The sequence below is a fragment of the Melozone crissalis genome, unplaced genomic scaffold (genome assembly GCF_028551555.1).
Source record: "Melozone crissalis strain CALT ecotype California unplaced genomic scaffold, PUWL_Pcris_2 ptg000027l_1, whole genome shotgun sequence".
Classification (NCBI taxonomy): domain Eukaryota; kingdom Metazoa; phylum Chordata; class Aves; order Passeriformes; family Passerellidae; genus Melozone; species Melozone crissalis.
In genome coordinates, this window is record NW_026535805.1 from 51535108 (window position 1) to 51554491 (window position 19384).

A 19384-nucleotide genomic window follows, 5' to 3' on the forward strand; every position below is an offset into this window, starting at 1 on the left:
ACCAGTTGCTTCATTACAGCTAAGAATGAACAGTGCTTTATTTTTACAACATGAGGATTTGTGCTGTAAGTGCTCCAAAATCCAAATGCTTACACAAACTATCTTGAAATTATTTCAACTCACATATAGCAATTTCTACTCCTCTGGGGAAGCACTACTTTATAAAATACAAAAGACAAGTGTTTGCCTCTCTAAAATTGTCTGACATGTCTAAGAAAGAAGGAGCTTAGTGCACACATTACAGACAGCTCAATGTATTGGTAGAAACAAAAATTTGATTCCATTTCTGTGAATGTCTTGTCCTACAAACTTTAAAAGTTTCAGAAACATTTCTACAAGTTTCAGCCATCTCTGAAACCAAGACTACAACTTGAAAACATACTAGATAAGCAAGAGAAAAACTTCAGTCACCGTATAGTAAACATAGCTACCTTCAGAAATCAGTACCTTCAGAATTGTGTGTGTAGGCATGATGATACTACATGCCTATATGAATGCAGATGTTAGAATTCGCTTTCCTCAGAGAAAGTGTTTTGTAACTGTATCCTCTCTGTGCCTCTTCCCTGAAAATGTAAATCCAGGATGAATCCAAGAAACTCAACAAAGACAATCCTATGAGTTTTGTTGGAAGCAAAAGCAAATTAATATAAAAAGCCATTGAAGCAAAGGATGAGTTAACTTACCAGAGAGAAACACCATATGTGTGAGATGTAGAGTAAGATCATGTCAATTGTGCATGAAAAGAAGTTGGGCTGGAATCTGTTGTTTTTTAAACAGCAGTATCAACACCAGTATCACCAGTTTAGAGACTTAAATTAGTAGGAAAGCAAATTGTTCTGTGAATACCAGCAGTAGAACCATCTATGCTTTTGGGAAACATCCTCATAAGCCACCCAAACTTCCATTATTTTCAGAAAATGAATACACTGAATACCTATATAATTGGGAATGGTTCATGGGCAGGCTTATCTTTAGGGAATATGTACAATTTAGGAATTCTGTGAGAGATTATAAAATCCCTTTACGTGTCTTTACCACTCTGTCAACTTCATTTTAGTTACACAGACTTTCGCTTTGTTATCTTTACATTTTCATTTAGGATTGAAATTTAAATAGAAGTACTTTATTAAGAACAATGCAGTTAAAATATGATCAACTTATTATAAAAAATAAGTCATCTACTATTGAAGGGAACTGGCTTGTCAAGAGAGTGGTTGCCTTGGAAACAAAGTCAATTGGCAGAAATCTGATCGTCTGATGAGGGCCTCATCAAGAAATCAACTGACAGAGGCTCTGATGATTTACAGAAGAAAAGGAACTTGGCAACTGGATCATTTTTGTCCTTCTCATATAAATGAAATCATAGTAGCCTCAATGAAGAACATTGCTCTCTTAAATGTACACAGAGTGTGAGGACTTCCAAAAAGAAAGTGAGCCAGTACTGGAGTAGTGTGGTGAGGTGGGTTGACCTTGGACAGATGTCAGGTGCCCAATCACACCACTCTTTTCACTTCCCCCCTCAGCAGGACCAAGGGTAGAAACAAGATGGAGAAAAACCCGCTGGCCAAGACAAAAACAGTTTAATAAAACAAAAGCAAAGGCCACTTGCAGAAGCAAAGAAAAACAAAAGATTTATGCTCAACTTCCCACCAAAAGCAATGTCCAGCCATTTCCAAGGAAGTAGGGCTTGAGCATGCAGTGATTGCTCTGGAGGACAAACCTCATAATAATAAACACCCCCTCACTTCTTTTGTCTTAACTTTCACTGCTGAGCAGACATCATACATTATGGAATCCCTTTTGTCTAGCTGTCCTGGTTATGTCCCCTCAAAACACCTTGCCCACCCTAAGCCTACTGGTGCCAGGCTGAAGTTGGAGAGACAGGGCTGATGCTGTGGAGTGCTGCTCAGCAGCAGCCAACTGCTCAGACCCAACACGTGTTCAGTATTTTCCTCTGGTGAAAGAATGGATAATTAAGTGAAAGCTGCATTTATTAAGCAATTCTGCATGTTTAGAAATTTACTTGCTTGTTCTTGCCTTGAGCCTCTTGCTTATAGTACACCTGCAAACTCTCACCCTTTCATGGTATTCCAGGGAAAACTACACTTCTATGAACTATATCCCAGAGGCAAAGAATTGAACTAGTAATCTCCAAAGAAGCTGCACACAACAGCAAGGTTTGAATCACAAATGTGAAAGTAAGGTCCCAATGAAGGAACAGTGCTCGGGCTCCTTCCTCATACTGCACCTTAAACATCTGAGAATCTGACTACCTCCCTACCCAAAATTCAGGCATTGGGCCTGAATTTTGTCTCACACTATCCCACAGATTTAGACCCTTACCATCACCCCTGCTACAATTTTGACCCAGGAAAGGTGATATTTTCCTTGACAAATGCCTGAGCACAGGGCACAGATAAGCAGACTACCTGTGTGTATTAAAAATAGGGAGGTAATTAAAAATAGTTTCATTGTATTGATATAACCTATGACACTGCAGATAGCCACCAAGCCAGAGGCTTACTCCTTTGTTTAACTAATTATTGGTAGAGATGTATGGCTGGTACCCCTGATTATTTAGTTATCAGTTAAGAACGACATATGGTCTAACACTAACAAGTTAATGCTTCTCTACAGAATTGTATCTATCAAGCACCTGTGGTCAGCAAGGTAGCAAAGCTCAACTAGAACAAAAAGAGAACATGACCATCTTTTCTGAATTGTCCAGCTTCAAGACATTCCCTCTTGACATTACCCTCTCCTCACAGTATCCCGTATCCTCCTCAAAGCATCCTGTAACATCTTACATATCCTCACAGCTTTGGGAGGCAAAACTAGATAACAAAGTGGGAGAAGAACAGAGGAACACAGTAACTGAGATAGTGTAATAAAGAATGAAAAATATACAGGTTACTTTTCAAAGGGAAGAGCAGGAATAAAGGGGAATGAGAAAAAAATTAGGACAGCAGGGATGGAAAACATCATAAGCACCATAGTATCTCCTTCTGCAAGTGCCAAGGCCTCACACAACTTTGCTCATTCAGATGTTATGAGCCTCTCCTTTTGTACCCATGCAAAACAGATCTATGGACTCTCTCCTGAAGTAGAGACAGGAATTGGGAATATCCCATGTAAACCAGAACCTGAACAGATTCTTAAAAAGGCATAGAGCTACTAACACACACACTGTGCATAGCATGCCCTGAGTAAATGCTGTAAGGAAACCCTAGACTGTAGACACGATCTGATGTCTGGAAACAGATTTCTTTTCCATTTTTAAACATGCCCTTTTTATTAAGCCAAAGAACTCTATTTATGGGTACATGATTTCTACACATCTGTAACTGCAGAGCCCTTTCTATATCTATAGAACCACCATTCTTATCTTCAAGTTACTTCCTCAGAAGCAAATCTAAGCTCCAGATAGTTTGTTTAACCTTAGAGCCCTTTTATATTTGGTCTTTATTTTGATAAGGTAAACAAATCTTTTTTCTTCCACTTTCTCCTCAGAGTCATTCAGTTTCTCCCCACTGTATTTTCCTTCATTACATCCCCTCCTTGCTCCCACAAAATTCCTTTTTCTAGTTTATTTAAAAGCCAAAAATGTGGCTGAAATTTTTACAAAATTATTTTGGATCCATGATATATCAATGTTTTCAGGTCTGCAAAAGTCTAGAAGAGCAACTTCTAACTTTTCACAAAGCTCTAAAAACAGTGCAGGCACTGCAGCAGATGCAGACTGTTTATACATAAATACAAGCACTGAACATCTGATTTTACCAACATACGTTTTGTGCATTGGAAAGGCACACATGGTGTATCTACACCCAAAAATCAAGACATTTTACTAAGTGTAAGGAAGAACAGATTTCAAGCAATGCTAAGCAGGCTTTGGGGGCCCATCCAGGCGAGCCAGATGTATCAAAATGACTACTAGGCACAAAGGTGTTTTTCCAGACTCGTTCAGAGTTTGGTTCCCATGACTGGATAATCCATAAACAGACAGGCCAATTAGAAAGAATGTTATTTGAGATTTTACTCACCTGTATATTCAGAGTGTGACTACACATTTACACTGTAATCTGGGTCTATTTTTATTGCTAGCACTGTCCAGGATGGCATGCCTTATATTGATAACGATCATTTGGCTATTTAAGCAGCTGAGTGCTTTTCTTTCAACCGAAGTTTCACAATTCTGTACGGACTACAAAGGGAAAAGCTGGAAGGAGGTGTTGTGGAATAATATACAACCAATAAATCCTAAAAAAGAACCATCACAGGTAAATAGTTTTTCCTGTTTTGAGTGCTTGCCATGGGGGAGAAGAGCTCTGTCCCACAGTCAATGATGGGGCTACAATGCACCCTAACCCTCCCTCCATGTATTGAATGATCTTGATAAAAACTCCTGCCAAGCCTTCTCTTCTCCAGGCTTAACAGTTCCAGATCTCTCAGCCTTTCCTTATACAAAGGATTCCTTCACATTTTAGCAGCTGGATTCCCTCCAGTCATTTCAACATCTCTATTGCATTGGGGAGCCTGGAGCTGGTCCCAGCAGCAAAGGTGTAGTGGAGGTTTTCAAGACACAAATGAACAGCGTGCTAGATAATCTCATCTACTCTCTTTTCCACAAAAGATCAGGCCAGATGATCTTCTGAGGTGTCTCCCATCCTGAGCTTTTATCCTGAACTTGTACATCAGGACCTCTAGGTGTTTTTCTGCAAAGCTGCCTCCCAGCTGGATCGCTCCCAGTATATAATAGTGCCCGGGGTTGTTCCTGCCCAGATGCAGGACTTTGCACTTGGCTTTGTTAAACTGCATCACGTTCCTGTCAAACCATTTCTCCAGCCTGCTGAGGCTCCTCTGGACAACCCTCTGGTATATCAGCCAATGGGTTCTTTACCTACTGACTGTCAGCACTTTAAAAAAAATTATTCAGAACTGTGGTCTCATGAACAGCCCGAGAGATCTCTTGGCAGGAGCACTGTGGAGCACCATGCAAAGATACGTAGGGCTCTGGAGCAACTTTATCAGGGCACAGCCTAACTCAGCAGCTGTCTCCAAAAGAACAACAGCAGCTCCAGGGAAAGTTAAAGGAGCTAATGGTGATCCTGGGAATTAGGGTACTAAGGACAATGGAGCAAACCCTGAGTCAGCAGCAAGGGACAAAGTGGTGCAAGGGGCCCAAGGTGAAGAAGGGGAGGAGTAGATGTGGAGCTGCAGCAAGTGAAACTGCAATGGATCTTCTCAGAGCAGGTTCATTTACACAATGCTTTTAGGAGCCACTGCTTCAGAACACAATCCCCTGCTACCATGATTCCACTGCTGTAAGTGTTTAGTGATCAAGAAACTAGAGCTCTAACTCTAAACCAAAATTACTGATGTTAACAACACAACATTGCCCTGTAGACTTTGAAAGGAAGTATAAACAACATTCCAGTATTTTTGCCAAAGCAACTAGTAGGAAGTGTTTTTAGCTTATGGCAAAATGAGAAAAATTAGTATTTAGTTTTTTCATTTACTCTCACAGAAATTAATTTTTCCACACACCAATTAACATTTGCATTTCTCATTAATCCCTTTATTTCAATTTCATTATACTATCCAGATATTTCATGTTGCCAGAAGGACATCAGAATTAGTTTCTGGTATTGCCTTTCATTATTTGAATACTAGGGAATATGTTTTTTATTGCAAACCAACTGATTCCTTCCTGACCATAACTTAGCACTTGAAAAGCACTCTATCCTTTTAGACAAAGAATTGACCTTCACTGAGCCACTTAAGAGAAGCTGTCCCTATTTTACTCAGTTACCACAGAATCTTCCATTCTGTGATGTCATCTGAGGGACAAACAAGACAGATAAACAGAATCTGGAAATAAGCCTCAAAGAAAAAAAAAACCCAGTATAATAGCTCAATTTTTAAAGACTATTTTCTTTTTCAAAAAAACAATGGAGACAAAATTACTGGCAGACAGCTAAAAGAGATATAAAATAAAGTATTAAGACAATTACACACAATTTGAGTCAGTTTTACTTCTCATCCACAAAACTTCTCAAAAGCATGAAAATAATTTAAAACCTGGTAATATAGATGTCCTGAAATTATTTCAGGAACTGCAGAGGGTTATAAGGAACATAATAAGAAGAGGAAAAAAACAAAGGGAGTGAAAACTATAATCAAGTGCATAACTGATACCATGATATGAGAAAATATAACTACTACAAAGACAACATAATTTGTAAAAATATATTGACAAATAGACCAACTCTCTGAGTCATCCTAAAGATGAGTAAATAACAATCCTGTAAACACAATCATGGGAATAGCTCACTCATTTCTTATGACAACTCCAGCGATAAAAAATACAGCATTTCTTATTTACCCAGGCTGTTGATGGAGAACCTCATGCACATGTTAAACAGTATGACTTGAAATAATAATCAAGGTTGATGAAAAACTTCAATCCTTATCCTTTTTATTCTTCATAGTCTTTGCATATTCTGTCTAATATTGAAAATATTAACAGTATCTATTTGGGCAGAGTATCTTTAGGCAACCAGACAACTGACAATCTAATTCTAACCATAAAAAATATCTACATTAGCCTAAATATATTTGAGTCTGAAAACCACACCCTCATCATCTTCCTAACTTGAATCTTGAATACACACTGCATTTCTAAACAGAAAATAAATTTAAATCCATTGTTACTACAGGTCTACGTGGACTGAACTGACATTTCTTCTCTACCCTTTGCATGGCACACTTTCCCATTCCAGAATTGCAATTCAATTGCTATTAAGGACTCTCAAGACCTAGATCTCCCAGATTTGGAAACCAATTATATTGACCTGAATCTAAGTGCTAGAGTGGAAAGACTCTTTAGAGTACAGGGTAAAAAGGGGCCTAAACTCACTGTCTCTTTCGTGATCTAAGAGACTAGAGATAAAAGTTACCTCTTGCCCTTTTCTTTAGAAGTCTGTAACAAGTTCAGAAAAAAAGAACTCCTCTTCCCCAGTGTTCTCTCAGTATCCCTTAACCCTATACCAAACCAGGCACCTTCTTGAAAGGGTAGGTGTCACAATCTGGAAAACATTGTAGAAAGCTTCACCTATGAAGGATTTCCCACCACTCAAAATCAGTTATCCAAATAGCCAGTGGAACTGAGGCAGAAATAGATAAAGATTAATTGGGAGCATGTTGATTTCCTGTTTCCCTGTCTTTATGAGAATTCCAAAAGTTGTCAATATACATAATTTAAAAAAATATAAAAACATAAAAATACTGAAAAAAATCTGGAGAGTCAGCTACACCATACTTCAAACCAATAGCCACACCATATCATTTCAAAAACACCATCCAGAACAAAACAGAATGGGTGTTCCCCTCAAGAAAAAAATATCTCTCCTCTGTGGAAATCCTCTTCTTTGAAGAGAAAAAGAATGTATATTTTGAGCACAGATGTGAAGGTAGTTTAAGCAACCAGAGTGAAGTAATTTCCAGCGGTCCCCTCCGACCCACCCTATTCTATGAATATATGATTCACTTTATCATTTAATCCTTTGCTTTTATCATTTTCTATTGAAATATTCCAAAACTCTAAAAAAGCACAAGAAGGAGAAACTATTCTCATGGAAGAAGAATATATTTCAAGGATACTATAAAACAGGCATTCAATAAAGAGAGAAATGGTGAGAGAAAACAGAGCACAGTATATCTCCTTTACAGTACCTGCTAATCCTTTTGTAGCTCTTTATAAAACTCACTTATTAAAAAAGAACAAGCCACTTGGGAATGAACTGTTTGCCTCCAAACTCTTCCTCACCCAAGGCACCTCTGCTTTTAAGAAGTCCTGGAATGACATCTAAGCTTTCAGAATATTGAGAAATTGGAGTAGGAAAAAAAAAAATCATTCTTTCACACCCGGGAAACTGTTGCTCTTCATCAGCAAATCTGCCATCCCTGTTGACACTTCTCTTGAAATATATGAATGCAGAAAACATTTTAGAAGTTTCACTTCTATAGCAATCACAATAGATGGCAAGGCACAATGGTTAGAGGAAGATGTAAACAAAGCTGAGCTTCCTTATGATTGCCAGAAATTGTTCCTAGCTTTCCTGAGGCAACATGTCAATAAATTCAATCTGCTTCAATTAATATACCTATTCTATTACATCTGGAATGTTACTTGCAAAACAGAATTGCAAACAAAATGGCAAATGGCTTTTTCCCTCAAAAGGTCATTTTCTTTTTTTCCCCCAGTACCTTTACAAGGCAGTTGTGATTTCATTAACACTGCTCATTCTGTTCTTCAGTCTTTGGGACAACAAAAGAATGTGAGACAGAAAGTGATCAAGTCTCTTGTTGGAATAGAATACCTCCCTTGTCTTTAAAATAAATATAATAGCACTAATGGCAGGAATCTGCCATGCTATTTTGTCATGCTCTACTGTTTCCTCATTAGCAGAAAAAAGGTTTAATTAGGAAAGTTATTTCAGTACATGTATAGGAACTGTAGGGAAAGGAGAGTAGGATGCCCATGCCTCCCCCTGTATGAAGTGTACTACATCTACAATCCCCTTGCTTAATTCCTGTAAGGGTTTTAAGTCACTGCAATGCAGAATTGAGGCTGACACCTGCTTCATATAGAAAATGACAGGACACTAGATAATAAAAGATTTGACATTCCTTTAAGCTTTCATCCTGTTACTCCTGAAAGTACTCCTAAATGTACTTTAAATAGAAAATATCTTGTAATCCTATACAAGATACCTCAAGTATTTATGATACAGAACCAGATGCAATCTAACCTTACAATCATCTAATAAACATGTTCTACTGAGAAAGAATGCCAAATCTCTCACTGCAACGGTCCTTCTATGGTTCTGGAGCCTTTTACATACAACTATCATGAAGACCAAACTGAACAAACTATATGGAAGGCGAGGTTTGTGGTACCTTTCAACTGCCATGTCAGATGAAGAATGCCATCTCTGAACTCACCCAAGCACACAGAACAAGGTCTGCCTGACTTGTGGAGTATCATACACAAACACTGGACCAATGTGCTCTTTGGTCTTAGCAAGAAGATAAAACGTATGAGAGCACCTGAGATTATCCACACCCATCCCATTACATGATGGCCTGAACTGCTTGGGCTGATACAGATGAGAGACCTTTGTCTGTGGCTAAAGGGAAAGCATTTTGTATTATTCTTGTGCATCTTGCAGCACTGCAGATATACATGGTGCTCTAAGCCAAATGAGCACCTAAATGGTGTCAGCAAGCTTCGCTTCCTAAGCATTGGCAAAAACCAGCTCTGACTCGAGTACACAGAAAAGGACTCACAGGAGAGGTAAAAATGGGCTATTTAAAAACATATATCTTGCATCCAACACAGAAAGATGGAGGAATGTTATATTTTTCTACCATTTTGGAGAGAACTAGTCAGAACAATATTGGAATGCAATTTTTTGTATTATGTTAAGGCCAGTAATTTGAGATCTAATTTAACTGATGTATGAGACTCATGGTTGCAAAAAGCATCAGTAACAAAAATGCAAAACCAAAAATTTGCAGAGCTCTTGTTCTTAGAAGGAGAAGTGTACAATTTTGAACAGACAGGAAACATGCCTAATGGGTTAGCTGTTCAATTATACAAGTTTTAAAATTATGACTGAGAAAGAAGGTGATTCTTTTGAATTAGTAAAAGTATCAACTGACTCTTTCCTGTCAGAGGCATTTGGACACCATCAACCAAAACAGCAAGCCAAACAGAAAGCAGAACTGAACAGCAGGATGTATATTCCACAAAAGCAACTATCTCCACTGCAACACTGAAGTACTTCACGCCACACCTTTATTAAACAAAATTCAAACTACAGTAATTTATGTAGTATGATAATCCAACTAGTCTTTATCTAAGAAGTTATTAGATCACTGATTTTAAAGAAAGAAAATTATATTGCAGTAAAGTATTCTCTTTGGTCCTTAACTTTTCTTTTTTTTCACCAACATTTTTCATCTCTACTCTTATTTTCTCATTCTTCCTCCACACTCATGGAGTTTTTTCTTTGCTACAACAAATCTTCATTCTTTTAGAATCTGTCTTTTTTTAAAATCCTGCTTACAGTTTAATATAAAAGAGTCCTATGATTGCTCTGTTATGTATCATTTACTGTAAGAGCCTCAATGGACAACATTCTCTTAAACTATTCAGTGCTATCATCAAGTTAGTAAATGAAAAGCCTTTCATTTTATAAAATTAAGAACAGAGTCTTAATATCAAAGGTGCTTAAGAATATCCAGGGAAATAGCTTCTCCCTAAACATACAAACATGCTAGAAAGAAGATACCTACTGGCAAATATGTCTTTTTAATAGTGAACAAGTTTTACAAGGATGTGTTTTGAAAATAAAGTGTTTTTCATTCTTTGTTGCTGAGACTGCCAGATCTGTCAATGTTATTAGCACAAAACAGTTGTTCATCTGACTGCTAATGCAGCAACTGATACACCAACTACCCACAGTGCCACAGGGCTACTGCTCCCTGTGCAAGAATTCACATCTAAATCAAAAGAAAAACAAACTAGTTGATTATGAATTAAAGAATGGATATGATATTCCAGGTCCAGTAAAAACAGACTGCAGGCATGTGAGTCTCATTAATCCCTTACACCTACTTGGTCATGCAAAAAAAAAAAAAAAAAAAGAACTAAAAATTCAAAGTCACCAAAAAAATTCTGCTTCTATTGCTCAAGAGTTTTAGCCTGGTTTTGGTGTATGATCACATACCTGAACTGATAGCATGGCTCTACTCATCTGTCAAGCTAAGTGAAGATGGCATAGTACCTTAAAACAACAGGACTAAACTACAAAAGCAAGCACATTAAATTTAAACTTGAGGATTTTACAAACAGTGACTAGAAGACTTGGTTTTGAAATGTTAATGATCAAACAATCACATCAAATAAATTTCTACCACCAACCTTTTACAAATTAGTCTTTTGAATGTAGAAACTTCCTAAAAGAAGAAACGTAAATTTTTCTAATAATCTAAACGCAGTTTCATTTTGAAGCACATGCAATGTTATCATCAGATACCATTAATTTTAAGCATTTTGATATTGCACAATTGAGTATCCTGGAAGAGGGCTGTATGGAAGATGCACATTACCATACTTGACCAATGCTGACCTTTCTCCTTGCAGCTGAAGTGAAAAGTTTCCTGGTGTCCCTTCCATGGAGTCTTCACTTCCTGATCTGCTGGTATGTTCATTACAAATTAATTGTCTACTCTCATCATTAAATGATGTGCACAACTTTTGTTCTGCTAAGCAGTTATTATTACTTCTGTCAAGACTATTCATCATCATAGTTGGCTCTTCAAAATCAAGTTTCATTTCATCTGAAACAGTCAAAAAGAACACATTTTGTTCAAGTGTTATTAATTACTGCTTGTCGTGTTACATTATCAAAATTTGCTTGTATCAATTTAAAAGCTGAGAAAGCTTAAGACTATTAAGAGTAAGGTAGTCAGTGTCTTCTTATGAACAGTATTTCTTAAAGTCTTTTGGGGTTGTGTTTGAAGTTTTAATATTTCATCTCCATGATTTCCCTTTTACAAATAGGTGGATTGTACCTGGTGAAAAAAAGTGATTGTATTTCAGGACCTGAATATTATGAAGGAACTCAGGAAAAAGATAGCTGTTAATCCTGTAGCTTCTATGTACATACAAGAAGAACCTCCACAAATAAAACCCCTCACATAACATTTGCATGATCCCAAAAGGGAAGAGACCAAGGCAGGTTACAAATACACCAGCTTCTCAACTTCTTCAATTAGTAACATCAGCTTATTAAGGCTATATGAAGTGACACATTATATAAAGATATATTTATAGAATAAATACATAAAAATGAAGTAAACTTCAGTAGGTAAAAAGTGAAATATTCAGTTTATAATGAAAAGTAACAATCCTGGACAATGTAAGAACTGCCATTATAAATCAATCTTCTGAAATAAAGACAAAGTCCCAGCACACTTCATTATAAGCCAACACGCAGGAAGCCAAGATGCCATTTCCCATCTTCAAGAAAATTACTTTTAAATCCCGCATTTGGTGACCTTTATTAAACCTACACTAATGAAACTCATAACAACAAATACAATGCAGTTGGAGGCCTGTCAAGACATATAATTCCTTTTTATTCCTCCTTTTAGGCTCAATAATCCATCAGGGAATCGCCTTAGATGATGGCATCTCATTATCTCTTCAAGCATACCAGCATTTAAGGTTAATTTTACTCACTGATGACAACTTTCAGTAAAATTCCATTACTTGGAAACCTATAGGAAGAAGAGGCACCTGAGCAGTTTTCAACTCATTTTCAGTAGTGCAAGCCAGCATCATTTTGGGAAACCAGAGTTTCAAAACTGTCTTAAACACATTTAAATACTTTCAGAATTCACACTGAAAGGACACACAAATCCTTTAATGTATTAATAATTCATGTAATTACCAATATTAAAACCCATCATGCAGTAATCTTTATAGTAAATAGTAGGTATCAAAACATTCTTACTCTGATCCAGAGGAACCACCTTAGCAGAAAATAAATCTTTCAGAGAAGTTGCTCTAAATAAGCCTTTGCAAGCTCTGCTGACTTTTCTAAGCTCTGCAGCATCAGCAGGAGGTGTTGGATGGAAAACAGAAGAAACTTCATCTTTTTTTTCAGAAATGATTACTACTGGTTTCTGTGACAAAAATAAAGAAGACTTTAAAACAAAAGCACAGATAATTTATTTTTCATTTAAGTAAAAAATAAAAAAAAACAAATCCACATAACTTCCAACAAAGGTGCTCATTAAGAAATTTTCATATCCTGAATCTAATGATATCATTCCACCAAACAAACCAGATGTCTATACCATTATTACCACAGAAAGCCAACATTCAGGGGTGCAGAAAACAAAACCTAGCTTGAGTAGAACTCAGAATTATTTAGTCCTCATAAGTACTCATTTAACTACATCTGCAGCAAGCTTATTTATCAAAGAAAATATTGTGCCAATGACTATTGCTAACAATTCTAGAGATACATCTATGCTTTGATTTGCTTTTGAGCATTAAAACAGTATCTCCAAAGCACTCCAAATATGTTCACATCACATGTACTACTTTCTGTCACACTGAGACAAATCATGCAGATCCAGAAACATGAAAGTCCTAGTTTTATGTCAGTGTCTTGCATCTTAGAGAAGGTGAACAAGTCCCTGAATCTCTAGTGTCAAGCACTTGTTGTGTCCTTGACCTACATAAAGTACTGACCTCTAATATCAATACCAATTTCCTTAAAATAAAGAACCCACTAAAAAGTCTCCAGCCAATACTTCACAGTTCTCCATACTATTAAGGAGCCAGCAGGTGAGACTGACTACTTAAAACCACCATAATTAATACGGACTCTTTAATTTACAGTGTATTAACTTATATCCATTGATAAAGCAAAAAAAAAAAAAAAGTAGGTTTTGCATTGGTCTGTAGTTTTCTCTATTTTTTTTCCACTTGCCAAAATACATGAAAATTTAACACCAGTCAAATCCAAACAGTTCTTAAATGCAAATGTAGATATACTCAATCTAAATAGAAGTATGTTCAGAATTTTTTAAACTTGATTCATGTAAATACCTTCCCTTATCCAAATTACTAAAGTATAGAATTTCTTAGATATTTCCCCTAATTTCCTAAAGAATTTCCTAAGGGTTCCTGTCAGGAAAAAGCAATGTATACAACAAGCACACTTAATTGCTATAGCATGCTCTGTTATCTTTGGTAGTAAACAAACAGTCGTGACTTAATCTTATATTTAAAGAATAAATATAAAAAAACTGTGAAAGAGCAGATACACTTATAAATTGAAAATAATTCACAGCTTTCTCAGAGGGAGAAAAGTGGTTCCTAAAGGACCTCTATCTGTTTAGAAATAAAACTACAATCACAATATTTATAGAAATGTAAGCCAAATAGAAAGCAACCTAGTTACCTTCAAGTTACTGTTCACAGAACCACAGAATAGATGAGGCTGGAAAGGACCTCTGGAGGTCCAAGCCCTGTATTCAACTACAGCCACCTAACCTCAGTTGCCCAGGACCATGCCCAAGAAGCTTTTGAAGATCTCTGGGCAACCTATGCCAAGGCCTCGTCACTTCACAGCGGGAAAACTGTTTCCTGAGGTTCAGAGGAAACCTCCTGCGTCCCAGTTTGTGCCCTCTGCCTCTGGTCCAGTCACTGCAAAGAGGCTGGTCAGATCCTCTTTGCACCCACCTTTCAGATATTTACATCCATGAATAAGGTCCTCCCTTGGTCTTCTCCAGGCTGAACATTCTCATCTCTCCCTGATCCTTCATCACCTTTGGGGCCATTCATCAGATTCTCTCCAGTTGCTCCATGTCTTTCTCATACTGTGGAGCCCAGAACTGCATACAGCACTCCAGGTGTGGCCTCACCAGTGTTGAGTAGAGGGGAAGGATCATTTCCCTCAACCTGCTGCCAACACTCCTCCTAATGCAGCCCCAGATACCATCAGTCACTTTCCTAACAGCCAGGGCACACTGCTGGCACACGTTCATGCTCATGAACTTCACCTATTTTAGTAAACTTACACTGAAAGAAAGCTGACTCAAGTGTCAGTCTTCCAATTCTTGTTAGTGTCACTTTGAATCATAAAGCAATACGGCAATACGTAAGTAGTTTAAATTATTTTCCAGTTTCTTTTGGAGGAGAACTGACTTAAAAAGTCTCAGACTAATGTTACAACAAGCCTCCACTTTTCCCAAATGTCTTTAAACCATGTGTTTTCCTAACACTACCAAGACATATAATTTTATATCAGTACTGCAGGAGTTATTTCCAGAGTACTTACATGAGTCAGTGGACTTAGACGAACACCAGAATTTGGTCTTGATTCAGATGAATCAGAACTGGATGTATCAAGACTAATGAAGAAATGAAACATAGTTAGAATAAAGCAGATCCAGAGTTGTATGATCAGCTGTTTGTTTTAAATTGCATGCTTCTTCCCTTTGCCAGTGAATATGGGGAAAGGGAAGAAAGGAAAAGTGACAAGAGCACATCATGGTAACAAAACTAAACCTAGAAATAATTTTGAGGTAGTAAAAACTTTGTTTGAAAATGAGCATTTCAAACTGCAGGACCTAAAATTTCACATTTAAAAGATCACAGAAGGCTCTAAAAAAAAATCTAGCACATAGGTTATAGGAAACAAGCAAGCTTTCACACATTCTAGGAAAAAAGCTGAAGACTATCTCAATTAAAAGCATTCAATTGTCTCAAGAAAAGGTAAGTAACAGACTATTTTCTTATGCTATTCTACACATAAAAAACTAGTGTAGTGACTGCCTCTGGTAGCTCTAATCCAGAGAAACTTCCTGGAATGTAGATTAACACCAACAGTAAAGATCATTAGAAGAAGGCAAAGGATGTGATTAGGAATACAGATTAACACAGGGAAAATAACCACCGGAAGCATAATTAGAGAATCAAATCTCTTGCTGCCAAAGGATATTTGAAAACATCTTAAAGCCACAGTACCTAAAAAGTACAGGGCGTCTATTTTGAGGACAGCGTGAGGATTGAGACCCAGAAAGTTTCCTTTGCTCATCTGTAGGTGTAAATGGTCTTGGAGTTTTTACTGTTTGTAGAGCATCTCTGGCTTCATTTACAATCTCAGAACTGGTCCTAGGCTTTGCCACTGACAGCCAGTAGAATGGTTCTGCTTTTCTTCTGTTTTCAGTCTTTGAAGCTTGCATTCCTCTGCAAAATACTGCACAAGAAGAACACTGGAAAATATATGTGAATGGCACAAAGTATTATGTTAGTTTTAAATTACAAACTATTACTTCATCACTGGTTATGCTACCACAGTAAATCCTAGACAGTGCTGAAATATTGGGAAATAAAGTACACTGATAATGCATTTTCTCTCTATTCTTCAGTTTTGTAGGAAAATACTGAAAACCAGAAAGCATCTGACATGGAGGATCTACTGTCAGTTTTTTTACAGGATGCTAAAATACATCATTGTGCTTCATGGGCCAAATGTGGTCCTCTACAATTCCATAGAAAATCTGTTTCTTGACACTTGGTTTCTTGTGAAACGCCACAGCCAAAACAGGAATTCAATAATATGCTACAAAGAGACAGGTTTTTCCAACTGAGGAAAAACCTGATATTATTGAGCTTATAAAGGGCAGCTTACTAATATGTCAGAGGCATCATTATCAGTAACTGAAGCACAGTTATCAGCAACTGATAAGCAGAGACAAAGAAGAACAGGCAATCCATTTTTTCCCTCTGAAAGAAGCGACTCCCCAGCCCCAAGCACAGGCAAAGAAAGACAACACTAATGTAAGTTATAAACCCAAACTTCCAATCAGCATTCTGTCCTGCTGTAGTTTCTGGGAAATGCAGTGGGCAGTGACAGACTTGCTCCATCACCCCCTGGACCCACAACCCATCGCTATCATGATGCAGTTCTCTGTACGTATCATCCTTGTCATTTTACAGCAAACTCATCGTGAGTCTTACACCATGCAAAATTCCTCTTCTGCTTTCAAACTTACCTAAAAACAAAAATATGTTTCTGCACTGTGACTCAGACCATCTGGTAACTTCTATTCTCTTACACAGTTTATGACAATGAACTGACAGTAGATCAGACACCATCATCTGGGTTATTTCTAAACTATGGAGTAAAAAAAATAATCTTATATCCTTAGTTTCTTAGTTCAATTCTTACTTTTCTGCAGTCTAACTTTTTCAGCTGCTTCTTCTTTCTTCGAGAGCCTGCACATTCTGGTACTGTCTGTCATTGTTGCACACCCAATGTAAAATTGGATAAGGAGAACTGCACCAACTCTTTCACCAAATGATGCATAATTGAAAAAAACTCAGGAACAGATCAAAAGCCTGAGAGTATCAGTGTTTTTAATATTAACTTAATACAAGTAATATATTAATACTAATATATTACTTGTTTTCACTGTGACTGAATTTTGTTCTCTATGCTCCTTACTCTTCCCTCTATTACAATGTGATTAAAAAAACAGTAAGGAGTAAGGAGTTCCACTGCACCTGTCTGTTTAGAAAAACCTATACAGTCAGTTCTCACTGGGAAAAGCAAGGTAGGCTATCATTCCCCATTCCCCCAGCTACTGGAAGCCAGAATTTTGATCTTAAGTGGAAGGTCTTCTCTGTAGGCCTTATGTGTCTGATACAGATGACAATGGTCCTGTGCAGGGCCAGGAGCTGGACTTCATGATCCTTGAGAGTCCCTTCCAACTCAGCATATTCTGTGATTCTGTAATTTTGCTCCCCAGTCCCAGCAGGAAACAGATAGAGGGAAGACTGCAATGTCAATGGGGACAGCATAACTGGTACACACATATCTTGTCCCTCACTACTGTCACCATTTCCCAAGTAGCCTTTAACTTGCACAAGTGAAGAGCTCCTCTCTGACTCTCTGCTGGGAGGTAGGAGAGTGTCCACAGCAGTGTCTGAAAAGCCGTACTTGGGCTCTTGTCTTTATTCCCCAGTTGTTTACTCCAGAAGTCTGGTCTTTGCTGCACAGGAAGATTTTTAAGCAGTAGAGAGCAGTACAGGATCCACACATTAGTCCCAGCAATGTCCAGAAGTGAGACAGCTGTACTCTCACAGCTCTTAGTTCAATCAAGATTTGAGAAGCATGGCTGACTACATCAGATATGGCACCACAATGGCTCTGCCATCCCACACTGCCTCTGCCATCCTCTTTCCCATCTCAAGACCAGTGTCCTTTAATTGCTAGGGTGCAGAGTGGGTGTATTTGCAATCACTAAGTACAGTGAGGAAAAGCCCTGTATTCAGGCTATGAACATTCTGCTCTCTGACATCCAAATCCATGTTCTGTCTGCCCTAGCAAATCTCTAGTACAGTTAGCACACAAATGCAGGTTTAGCAAGAATCCCAGAATCACTGAGGTTGGAAGAGACCTTTAAAATCATCAAGTCCAAAGCCAACCCCGCACTGCCCCTGTAACCCCCTAAACCATATCAACCACTGCCAGATCCTCTTAAACACGCCCAAGGCTGGAGACTCCATCACTTTCCTGGCCAACCTATTCCAGTGCATGGCCATCCTTACAGTGAATTTTCTTTTTCTAATACCTAATCTGCATCTCCCCGTCTCAGTTTAAGGCCATTTCCTCCTGTCCTTTCACTGCAGGCACGGTAGAAGAGCTGGGCCCCACCTCACTACACCCTCCTTTCAGATGTAAACAACAGCTATTATTAGACATAGCTCTCATTAACAGAAACTTACCAATCACAACTGATGCACTTTCACCCCGGCGAAATTTTGACGCAGAGAAATCGCTACCAAAGAGAAACAAGAACGAAATTAAGAGAGATGAGTTCTCAGCGGAGTGAGGTTTCCAGGGCAGCCGTGGGACAACACGTCCCAGAGGAAGCCCCCAAATAAGCAGCACCTGTGGAGTAAACGCTGTCCCAACCCACACCCGGCAATCGCGCCTCCCTCCCGAGCACGGCAAAGCTGCCGGGAAGCGGCACAGGGATTATCAGTCTCGGGCCGCTTTTCAAAGCCTCCCGCCCGACTTACCGCACAGTCCGGCCCTTCGCCCCCGCCCGGCCAGGCGGCACCCCCAGCGACGAGCGCTACGGCCGGCGGGGGCAGCGGGCGCTGCCCGGGGGACTCGGTCGGGACCCGCCGGCGCCTCCGCAGGGCCCAGCCTCGCTCGGCCGCCCGCCGTTCCCATAGCAACCGTACGCGGGGCCGCCCGGGCACCCCGGGGCGCACGCGCCAGCACCTGCGGGCGCGTGCGCGGCGCGGCCGCTGCCGGGCCGGGATGGCGAGCCCGGATCCCGGGGATGGCGAGCCCGGATCCCGGGGGTGGCGTGCCCCGATCCCAGGGATGGCGAGCCCAGATCCCAGGGATGGCGAGCCCCGATCTCAGGGATGGCGAGCCCAGATCCCAGGGATGGCGAGCCCAGATCCCAGGGATGGCGAGCCCCGATCTCAGGAATGGCGTGCCCCGATCTCAGGGATGGCGTGCCCCGATCCCAGGGGCGGTGCCCATGCGGGCTCCTGCCGCGGCGCTGTCCCGCAGCACTCTGCGTTCTGGTGGAGAGCTGTCCCCGTGGGCAGTGCTGGCCCGCGTTCATGGACAGCGTGGTGGCGGCTGGCACAAGCCAGGGCACAGCTGGCAGAAGTTACTGGGGTGACCTGCTGCTGTTGCCAATTTGGGGACGCTAAACACAGACATGGGGCCCGGTTTAGACAGGAGGTGTTTTTTGTTCTGTTCAG

At 39.3% G+C, this 19384-nt stretch overlaps 1 protein-coding gene across 1 annotated transcript in view; it reads right to left on the bottom strand.

Moving 5' to 3' along the window:
• Positions 1 to 18788, bottom strand: part of ARMC2 (armadillo repeat containing 2) — a 62828-nt gene extending 44040 nt beyond the window's left edge. The window contains exons 1-6 of the mRNA XM_054280342.1: positions 18680 to 18788; positions 18383 to 18435; positions 15617 to 15864; positions 14928 to 15000; positions 12588 to 12759; positions 11199 to 11409 (exon numbers count right to left, since the gene is read on the bottom strand). Of these exons, the coding sequence (XP_054136317.1) occupies positions 11199 to 11409; positions 12588 to 12759; positions 14928 to 15000; positions 15617 to 15834 (674 nt within the window). The 5' untranslated portion in view covers positions 15835 to 15864; positions 18383 to 18435; positions 18680 to 18788. The remainder of the gene's footprint in view (positions 1 to 11198; positions 11410 to 12587; positions 12760 to 14927; positions 15001 to 15616; positions 15865 to 18382; positions 18436 to 18679) is intronic.
• Positions 18789 to 19384: the final 596 nt, after the last annotated feature.